This window comes from Chrysemys picta, chromosome 1 (assembly GCF_011386835.1).
Source record: "Chrysemys picta bellii isolate R12L10 chromosome 1, ASM1138683v2, whole genome shotgun sequence".
Lineage (NCBI taxonomy): Eukaryota > Metazoa > Chordata > Testudines > Emydidae > Chrysemys > Chrysemys picta.
Window position 1 is genome coordinate 128,504,418 of NC_088791.1, and position 11,720 is coordinate 128,516,137.

An 11,720-nucleotide genomic window follows, 5' to 3' on the forward strand; every position below is an offset into this window, starting at 1 on the left:
CCTGTCTTCTACCCCAAACCACATCTGAATTCCCAGGACACAGTGCTGCATACCCTGGAGAGCTCTGGCCTTTTGTCTAGACAGAACAAAGCCCTTCAGAAAGATAGACAAATTATTTGTCTCGATAGCAGACAGATCAAAAGGATCAGCAGTCTCTAACCCGAGGCTTTCCAAGTGGATATCAGACTGCAGTAACTTGTTACCAGTCTTGTAACATTCAACCACCTTTGCTTATACACTCATTTTACAAGGTCCATTGCCACTTCCACGGCCTTCCTCAAAAACCTATCTGTCACCAACATCTATAGAGCCACTATTAGGGCATCCATCCATACATTCGCCAAACACTATGCAATAACTCATGACTCCACCCCCGATACTGCGTTCAGCTCGACTGTACTTTCCACCGTACTGGACTCAACTCCGAAGCCCCTTCCACCTTAGAGCACACTGCTCCATAGTCACCTAGAGCACCCATGGGAACACTACTTGAAGAAGAAGAAATGGATACTCCCCCTGTGCAGTAATTGTGGTTCTTCAAGATGTGTTTCCCTGATGGGTGCTCCACTACCTGCCCTCCATCCCCTCTGCTTCGGAGTTCTTGGCCATGGGGCTCCGCAATATAGGAGGAACTGAGGGCAGTTTTCCCACACAGTCCTATGTAACAACTGCACTGCGCACGAGACTGACTAACACAGATGTGCAGGCCAAATGGACACAGCTATGAGAAATCTCCAGTCCAAAGCGCAGGGGACACTAGCGAACTTGGAGTGTAGTACACATAAGTTCAAAGAACCAGAGTTACTGCACGGGGTGAGTAACCATTTCTTCTTGGCACAACTGTAGTTCATTTTCAGAAATTTCAAGCTCTTTTACCTAGAGACAAGGTAGCAGTATTAACATTGGGTCCCAAGATGGATTTGGCAATAGATTTTTACTTACACACACAGACACACACACCACCCTCAAAGAACAGCATTTCGTACTGAAAAGGTGTTAAATTCTAATGACCCACAGTATTTAAAAAAATAGGTTAAACCTTTTAAATGGTTTAGAAACGTGGGTGTTTTATTCCCCCCCCCATGAAGTTTTTTATGTTCATAATATTTAGAAGTAATGAAATAGTGTAGAGTGTAGCTACCATAAGCAGATCAAAGATGGACAAGTATCAATGAGATGTCACTGACTCCTAAGAAAAATGTATATATTACAGTTATCTAAATAGAGATTAACCTTTTCACTCTCAGTTAAATCTTGAAGTCCTTACTCAAGCAAAATTCACTGACTACAAGGAGAGTTTTACCTGAAGGAGAATTGAATAAGGATTTAAGGACTTCACATGGTTTACTTACCTTAGATGGGAAATACTTTGATTAACTTAAGGAACCAGATTTATAACTGGTGTCCACTTCTATAGACCTAGTTTTTCTTAATGGATAGCCCTTTTTTGTAATTCTTGCTCGTCAAAAATATTTTGAGGCCTTATAGTCTGATTATCATTTTCCTGAGCTCTGATCACTCTGTTTAAGAAATTGTGGCTTTTAATTAATTTTTGAAGGAATCATCTCCTCAGTTTGCAGTACACAGATTTCTTTATTTAGAGCATCCTCATTCATGGAGAGGAGAAAGTTCTTGCTCAGTGCTGAATATTTTTATTACGTTGTGAGACACTGTTCTAGTGTCCTGAAAATCATTATCTGTAATAACAATCCAGCAGTAACCTTAAATAGGAGTAATGGCTAGAGCTCCTGCAGAAGATCAGTTGCACAGATATAACTTTAAATAAATAATCCAGTAGTGAAGTACAAGAACAATACAAAAGTCCAATTCTACTGATAGTTGTAAGAGGACTGTGTAAATATGTAAAGTGCCAACCTATGTTTAAATGACTACATTAGTTCCTCTTAGTCAAATCCCGCAGTCCTTAGCGTTTACATAGCTAATATCCCACTGAGGTGAATGGGATGTGTCACAGATCTTGTCAAATGCCCTGTCTTGACTGCTCACCAGACTGCTGTGAGGGTTCCAGCAACTGGATTCCATGTGCCTTAAGCCACCAGAGCCTGAACAGAGACCATGTGCTGCCCCTAGCTGTGGGTCCCAGGCACACTCTTGGTGTACAGACCCTTTGTCTAGCACCTCCTCCTGAGAACAGACCTTGTAGTCCAACTGCCCAGCCCTTGGGGGACCACTGCTTACCCTTTAAACTTTGCATAACTTTAACACACCCTCTCCCAGAACTGTAGCTATGTGGGTGTTTTGGGTTCAGAGGCTAACTTTTTAACAGCGCATGAGAGGTGCAACACATAACAAACATGCGGACAGACTTCGTGAAGAATTCTAAACCACCACTGCTCTTTACTTAACCTCATAAAATATACACAGAGCTATATTAAAATAATACATCCTCCACACATTTCCCTGCAACATGTTTTCTTGTCACTCCAGAGAATTCTTTGGACTGGGGTCTGGATACTCTAGGGATGTCAAAGATCCTCCTTCTGCAGCTCATGGCTTGATTTCTGATTTATAGAGCCTCTCCCTCCGTAGGTCAGCTTGGTTTCTCTATTCTTGGTTGGTCGCATAGCTAAACCCCCTTGCTCCCACTATGAAAGCATGCCAGACTTCTCCCCTGTCTCCAGCCCAAAACTTCCTAGATGGCTCTGTAAGTCCCTCAAGTTCATATGTCCCACCACCAGTCGCTGGTTCTTGTGACCTGCTTCTGGTAATTTTACATTCTCCAAGCCCTTTACTCCTTACAGATGAGCTGGAGGAAGTAACTTGTCCCCATTCCAGCCAACCTCCTTAGTATACCTATTGACCAGTCAGAGCACAGTCATTAATGTTAACTGTTCTACTCTCCACTGTTTCTAGCCTGGGGCCATGACTGTGCTATAGTGGCATAGCTATGGTTTGGCAGGCTACAGTGACAGAAGGTGTTTTTCCATCACTGTAGGAATTCCATTCCCAGAGAATGGTAGCTAGAGCAACAGAGGCATTCCTTCAACCTAGCTGCATCTACACCAAAGTTTAGGTTGGTATAACTATGGCGCTTAACAGTGTGGAGTTTTCACACCCCTGCATGCCATAGCTATGTTAACTTAAGTTTTAAATTTAGACCAGGCCTGGGAGAGTTGTGATAGGTTCATCAGCAATGGCGGATACACGTTGACATAGAGACATTCCATGATAGTGTTTTTCATAAGAACAACTTGACCATTGCAACCAGAATTCATAAACTGTAGAGACAGATTTCTCAAATCATCACAGGATGTCATCTGCATAAATGCCAAATTAGTACTACCAATTTGGTCCTTATCCTTTTAATTCAGGGTTTATTAATGGCTAAAGACTGATCAGTGTGGGGAATGAAATAGTCCTCAAATATTTATTTTGTAAATGGATTAATTGGTACCTTTCTCTGTAGCCATTTGTTATACATGACATGGAAACACTGTGTATGGCAGAGAAGACTCTGGTGGCAAAACTGGTAGCCAATGGAATCCAGAACAAGGAAGCAGAAGTTCGAATCTTCCATTGTTGCCAGTGTACATCTGTAGAGACTGTAACAGAACTTACTGAATTTGCCAAATCTATCCCTGGCTTCTCAAATCTTGATTTGAATGATCAGGTGACTCTGTTAAAATATGGAGTTTATGAAGCCATTTTTGCCATGCTAGCTTCTGTAATGAACAAAGATGGGATGCTGGTAGCCTATGGAAACGGCTTTATAACTCGAGAGTTCCTGAAAAGCCTAAGAAAGCCATTTTGTGATATTATGGAGCCGAAGTTTGATTTTGCAATGAAATTCAATGCACTGGAGCTGGATGATAGTGACATATCGCTTTTTGTAGCTGCTATCATTTGCTGTGGAGGTAAGAGATAAATATCTGTTCTTTGAAGTAATATTTATGATTTCACTCCCATCATTTAGTAATTTAAAAATGGAAAAGTATATTTTGTTGCAGTTTATGGAATTATGACAATTCAGTTCTGCCACTAAATGTTTGTCTCATGTTAAATTATGTTTGGTACAAGACACATACTCATTAAGGCCTTAATCCTGCAATGTATTGCACAGGAGTCTGCCCATTTACAACATTTCGTTGGATTGGTGCCTTGGGGCTTTCTAGTTTTAAAAGTGGGATGTGAAGAGTATCCATTCCTTGAAGAATAGGGTTGGGCATGAAGAAATATTTCTAAACTCTGAAACAGGCAGAGAAATACAACAATACGGGACTGATAGTGGAGTTAGATATTCCTGTTTCTTCTAATCTCATCCTTAGAGGCCAATAAAATTATGGCTTTGACGTTGCTGTCTGGTACATGTGAGTGGACCCCCCATTGAAATCAAAGGGTTCTGCGCAGCCATAGCATTCTGCCCAGGCATTTCATATTGCAGGATTGTGACCTTAATTTTAATGTTTTATTTCCAGAAAATAGCGTTCTTAAATTTGAGTTAAGATTATAAATACTTTCTATTAAAGTTGTGCTAGATCAGTGGTTCTCAACCAGGGGTACGCAGAGGTCTTCCAGGGGGTACATCGACTCATCTAGATATTTGCTTAGTTTTACAACAGGCTACATAAAAAGCACTAGTGAAGTCAATACAAACTAAAATTTTATACAGAAACAATTACTTGTTGATGCTGCTCTACACACAGTACACTGAAATGTAAGAACAATATTTAAAGTAATAGTGTGCTGCAACACTTTTTTGTATTTTTATGACTGATTTTGTAAGTAGTTTTTAAGTGAGGAGAAACTTGGGGTATGTAAGACACATCAGACTCCTGAAAGGGGTACAGTAGTCTAGAAAGGTTGAGAACCACTGTTCTAGATGATTCACAGACGACCTCAAACAAACCACTGCCCAACATTGTTTACACGCTAAATTTAATAACTTGGGGGGCATAAAAGAATGTAATTTAAAATAAACAGAATGGAAAAAATCAGAGTTAAGGTTTCACTTTAAAACTCCTCACAAACATTTGAAAATGCACAGTCAAGGTGCTCCAAACAACGAACTTTACCCTCCCATCTCTGGATCCTCATCCACCCATATTAACAGGACAGCCTTTCACCTGTTCTCCCAATATTCACAAAATGAGCCATATATCGCACTGTACTGACCCATACTTAACATACTGCACCAATTCCTTCACTACATATAAGCCACCTGCCCAACCTGCATCTTCCATCTTTTATTTAATGTGCAGACCAAAAACCTCTGCCCCAACATTCCAACTTCTTACTCTCATCAATGTACCACAGCTTATGACCTGATACCCTCTAAGTACAATCCACAAACGTCCCCCCATCATTATTTACTATAAGACAAAAGTCCCAATATACCCTGTGAACATTGTTTTACTGTACACAAACTGTTAAAAAACATTAAGGTTGTAAACTCAAGCACTCAAAAGTTAGAAAATGCTGGAATTGTCCATGCCTGTGCAACTCTAATTCAACCTTCTTGTGCATATTAATATGATCCAGTTTTTAATACATGATCACATGGGCATTTTTTTTTTTCACGGGACCCCTGCCTCATTCAGTGCACAAGGTAGTGCTTTGGAGATGCAGCAGGGCTGTGTAGCAAAGGAGAGCAGGAGCCCTGCTTTATTTGTTACAGAAGTTTGAAGGTGTGTAGTGAATGAGACAGACGGTCAAGGAAGAGAGAGGATGGTATCATGGTTAGGGCAGTTGATTGTTAACCTCAAGAACTGGATTCTATTCCTGCCTTTGCCAAAGAGTTCTGATGTGATGCTTGGCAAGTCACTCAAACCAGTCTTTTCCCAGGTAGTCACTAGTTGTGTGTGCGCCTCATGTTCTGGGTGCCTGACTTGAGACCTTTGGGTCTGATCTGCAGAAGAACTGAGCACTTACAGCTACAATTGAAGTAAAAGGAAGCTATGCTTTGAACATAATAAATGCTCTATAATTCTAGCTACACTGAACAATCAAGGCCTGGGGTCTCAAATTTGGGCACCCAAAATTAGTGGATACTTTGACTGTAATCTCTGTGTGCCTCAGTCCTCAGCTGTAAAATGTGGATAATAATATCCCCATATCTCACAGGGGTGTTGTTAAAATAAATTCACTAATAATTGTGAGATACTCAGATACTATGAGTGCTACAGAAAAGTTAATGAAGAAATTAATAATTCTGTCTTCAGGGCAGGGTATGCATAGTGGGCAGCAAATAAGGCCCGGGGCCACACACCCAACAACAAGGAGAAAACAAAATATTAAATAGCTGTTCATTAAGTGAGCACCAGCCACCCAATGCACTGAATGAGAGAGTCCTGGGGGGAGGAGAGTGAGGGGAGGGAGATGTGATCATGTAAGTAAAGACGGTATCATAATTAGGCTTGGCAGATGCTTATTTTTATATATAATTTCAGTGGATAATATTGATGTGTAAGTATTTTTATTTTATCACTTTCAATTTTCATAGTTGTGGGAGACTGAAAGGGCAGGCAATAATTATTTAATGACAGTAGACTTAGAGTCAAAGTTAAAGCTTTATAACCATTAAAACTAGGGCTGTCAAGCGATTAAAAATATTATTTGCGATTAATCATGCGATTAAACAATTTAATCACAATTAATCGCACTGTTAAACAATAATAAATAGCATTTAAATATTTTGGATGTTTTCTACATTTTCAAATATATTAATTTCAATTACAACACAGAATACAAAGTGTATAGTGCTCACTTTATCTTTATTTTTTATTACAAATGTTTGCATTGTAAAAAACAAAAGGAATAGTATATTTCAATTCACCTAATACAAGTACTGTAGTGTAATCTCTTTATAATGAAAGTTGAACTTACAAATGTAGAATTATGTACAAAAAATAACTGCATTCAAAAAATAAAACAATGTAAAACTTTAGAACCGACAAGTCCATTCAGTCCTACTTCAGCCAATCGCTCAGACAAACAAGTTTGGTTACAATTTGCAGGAGATAATGCTGCCCGCATCTTGTTTACAATGTCACTTGAAAGTGAGAACAGGCATTTGCATGGCACTATTGTAGCCGGTATTGCAAGATATTTACGTGCCAGATGCGTTAAAGATTCATATGTCCCTTCATGCTTCAACCAGCATTCCAGGGGACCTGCGTCCATGCTGATGAGCGGTTCTGCTCAATAAAATCCAAAGCAGAGCGGACCGTCGTGTTCATTTTTATCATCTGAGTCGGATTCCACCAGCAGAAGGTCGATTTTCTTTTTTGGTGGTTCGGGTTCTGTAGTTTCTGCATCAGTGTTGCTCTTTTAAGACATCTGAAAGCATTCTCTACACCTCATCCCTCTCAGATTTTTAGAAGGCACTTCAGATTCTTAAATCTTGGGTCGAGTGCTCTATCTATCTTTAGAAATTTCACATTGGTACCTTCTTTGCGTTTTGTCAAATCTGCTGTGAAAGTGTTCTTAAAACGAACATGTGCTGGGTCATCATCCGAGACTTCTATAACATGAAATATATGGCAGAATGAGGGTAAAACAGAACAGGAGACATACAATTCTCCCCCAAGGAGTTCAGTCTCAAATTTAATTAACGCATTATTTTTTAACGAGCATCATCAGCATGGAAACGTCCTCTGGAATGGTGGCCTAAGCATGAAGGAACATATGAATGTTTAGCATATCTGGCATGTAAATATCTTGCAACGCCGGCTACAAAAGTGCCAGGCGAACGTCTAGTCTCACTTTCTGGTGACATTGTAAATAAGAAGCAGTCAGCAGTATCTCCCGTGAATGTAAACAAAATTATTATGCTCTAATAAATTTGTTAGTCTCTAAGGTGCCACAAGTACTCCTGTTCTTCTTTTTGCGGATACAGACTAACACGGCTACTACTCTGAAACCTGTAAACAAAATTGTTTGTCTTAGTAATTGACTGAACAAGAAGTAGAACTGAGTGGCCTTGTAGGCTCTACAATTTTACATTGTTTTATTTTTGAGTGCAGTTATGTAACAAAAAAAATCTACATTTGTAAGTTACACTTTCACAATGAAGAGATTGCACTACAGTATTTGTATGAAGTGAATTGAAAAATACTATTTATTTTGTTTACAAATATTTGCACTGTAAATATGATCAAAAATAATATAAAGTGAGCACTGTACACTTTGTATTCTGTGTTGTAATAGAAATCAATATATTTGAAAATGTAGAAAACCATCCAAAAATATGTAATAAATTTCAATTGGTATTCTATTGTTTAACAGTGCGATTAATTGCGATTAATTTTTTAAATCGCAGTTAATTTTTTTAGTTAATCGCGTGAGTTAACTGCTATTAATCGACAGCCTTAGTTAAAATACAAATTGTCAACATCTCATGTCAAAATATACAAAATAAATATCCTTAAATCAAACTCTTAAGCTCTTGGACAGCATTTTTCTTGCTCTGTCTGCCTGAAAATTTGGATTATTATCAATGGAAACATTTTTGTTTCGTGTGTGTATGGTGAAATCCAAATTTCCTGATAAAAGTCTGATCTTTCCAAGCCTAATCATAATGCTTACACCCATCCCTGGCTCCTTGTCCCATTCCTGTCCTCTCCTAGCCAGTCTATCTTCACTCCTGAGGCGTATCCTTGCCCAGCAAATGATAGTCTTGCCCTTCTGGACTCACCGTCCCAGTCACCTTCAGCATCCATACCCAGTCCCCGTTCCTCCTCCTCCCCCTCCCCCCCCGCCTCACTTCTACCAGCTCTTCATCTAATCAGTCCCTTTCCCCCACCACAGCCTCCAGTTGATGCTCCTAGTTCAAATTTCCCCATCCAGGCTCCGTGTCCAATTTCATTGTCACCTTCCTTCTCCGAGGCGCCTTGTCCAAGTCTGTTTGCCCAGACAGTCCCAGTTGTCCCTGTGTACCAAGGCTCCTCATCAGATCCATCTCCCCTTCTCCAACATCCTAACACAAAGGCCTCCCTTTCGTTTGCCAAATTTGAAATCCCTGTTCCAAAGAACAGGTGTGCTATATCTTTCCAAAGAAAAGATTTTTTTTTTTTAACATGGACAACATATCTGTTTTTCCCAGCCTCATACTTGGAAACAGCTGAAGTTCCAGCCTGAGGCACGCATCTGGCATGGAAAATTTCAGCCCACATATTTGTCAAAGTTATGAGCAACTGAAAACATGTTCTGATAATGGGAAGTCTCTCATAATCTTAATAATAAGTGGTGTTGCCAGCCTCCTGTATGACTGATTGCACTATGGTAATACCTATCAAGTACCAATCCAGATTGGTGACTCAATGTGTTTGGCACTGTAGTAACACAGTAAAATATCTTCCCTGTTCCAAAGAGCTTATTAAAAACACACAAATGCTTAATCTTATTCATCTTTCTGATTTGGGTTGGAGACGCCACAACCTTCATATAGAGAACATAAAATCAGATATCCAGGCTAGACATGTCCACTGTACTATAGCAGAAGGTTTTTGAGTCACATGGAGAATTCTCTCTTCAGCCCATCTTGAAATAACATTGGCAAAAGTCATGAGGATCTATTTATTTATGTAATAAAGTTAGTCTGTACCAGTACTCCTGAGAGAGTATTCCATAGCTATTCAGTTGTTTCAAAAGTTTACTAATGACAAGATTTTACTTTTTCCCTGATCCAAAATCATTGGTGTTGATTGAAATAATCTCATTGTCTTCAGTGGATGCCTGGAGCAGGCCTTACATGCAGATAAAATGTGAACAATGGTAAGATTATATGACGTGTATTCTTTTGTTTGTTTTGAGAACAGATCGTCCTGGTCTTGTAAATGTAGAATACATTGAAAAGATGCAGGAGGGCATTGTGCATGTACTAAAACTTCACTTGCAAAACAACCATCCCGATGACATCTTCCTCTTCCCAAAACTCCTCCAGAAAATGGCTGACCTCCGACAGCTTGTCACAGAGCATGCTCAACTTGTTCAGATAATCAAAAAGACTGAATCTGATGCACTCTTGCATCCTTTATTACAAGAAATCTACAGCGATATGTATTAAGAGTTTTTTGTAATTTTTTCCACAGTATTTAAAGCCAAGAGCAATATTAATAATAGATGGGAGAAAAATTACTTTGTACAGTTATCTGCTGTGCTGAATTCCAGAACATGAAAAATCTAAATTGTAGATAACTGGAATGTCACACTTCTTTTGTCGTGGGTTCTTTAAGTACTTTAGAGAAATTACATAGTGCTCATTAATTTGCTCATAAGAAGCTTTGGTTAATTTGAAATTTGAGGGTTAGCGAGAATGTATATGTACTGAACAAGTAGATGTTTAACAAATCTGAATCTGTTGACTAACAAATAGACCTTGATTGATCAAAATTATATTCTGTATTGGGCTAGTCATTGAGCATTAATTTACCAAATAGGGCAAAATTTGTTCAAGATACATGCACTATCTTCTATAGATTATGTACTCTTGGTTTAAATACTCTCATGTTCATTATTGAGAACCAACTAGCACTTTCAATTTTTTTCTCAAACAAGAGTCAGGCTAGATGTATCAAGTGGCTGGGTATAACTATACGTGCACAGGTATATTTATTTGAAAGATATTTACTTTGTTGCTGTCTGAATTATGAGAGGAATAGTACTACTTAAGTAACTTTAGGATTAACCTTTTAAAAAGAGTTTTTAAAAAAAAATTAAAGGATTACCATGGTGTAACTCACATAATCACTTCCTTGCCACTGTGGGAGCCTTGGGCACTGGTGCCCCTTGGTCCCTTCTATTCTCTGCCTGTGGCACATAATAGTGTAGTCTCCCATGGGATATAATACCCAATGACCAAAATTAGACCAACCAAAGTATCAGTGTGTGGGTCCTGGGTGGTGCTGGTGTTCTGATATACAGGAGGTCAGACTAGTTGATCTAGTGGTCCTTTCTGGCCGTAAAGTGTAAGACTCTATAAAATATGTCAAAGATATTTTAGCAAGATGCTTGTTAGTGAATTGTACTTTACAATGGGGGAATGCTTTTTCAAAAGTGTTCTAATGAAACTAGGCAAAAGTCCCTTTTGGGTGGAGATGTAGTATATTGTGTGCATCTTGGAGAAGTCTTAATTGCTGAAGATGAAATTTTTATTTTAAAATGCCATTTTGAATTAGCAGGACTTGGGGAGTCACCCAGAAGTCTGATTCTTGCCCCAAGGAAGCTGAATTCCAGATTGTCAGAATACGATAGCTTCAGGTGGTGGTCTACTCTGAAAAGTGATTGTATAAACATGACACCTTTATTCTTAACAGGTCTGCATCCAATATGTATTCAAAGTCATACATACTGTATTTACTGTCCTGATAAAAAATATTATTTTACATTCTCTGCTTATATTACCCCCTCGGAGCCGATCCAGCTGGGTGAACTGCCTTCTGTTCCTCTTCATACATTGTCAACAGAACTATTAACTAAATTCCAAATGCACTATATTGTGCCCTCCTTTTACTCTACTACACTGGAGGCAACAGGTACAGAAAGCAGAATTTGTAGACACTGATTGCACAGTTGTAAAGGAAGAGGGCACAGCTTGGAGAAAATCGTTTCATGTAATTGAGGGCAGAATCTGAGCCACAGTGTACTTCTTACTGGTGAAATAAAGCCAAAATAACACAGCTTGACTGGCAGTTAGAACAATCATGTTACAGTAAACTGAGCCCATCTAATCTGAAAATCATTGAAACATAATAGACATGGAA

The 11,720-nt window shown here is 39.0% G+C and overlaps 1 protein-coding gene across 1 annotated transcript in view; it reads left to right on the plus strand.

Annotated features, from left to right (window-relative positions):
- PPARA (peroxisome proliferator activated receptor alpha) overlaps positions 1-11,342 on the plus strand; it is a 34,796-nt gene extending 23,454 nt beyond the window's left edge. The window contains 2 exon segments of the mRNA XM_024100408.3: positions 3,428-3,875; positions 9,777-11,342. Of these exon segments, the coding sequence (XP_023956176.2) occupies positions 3,428-3,875; positions 9,777-10,024 (696 nt within the window). The 3' untranslated portion in view covers positions 10,025-11,342.
- Positions 11,343-11,720: the final 378 nt, after the last annotated feature.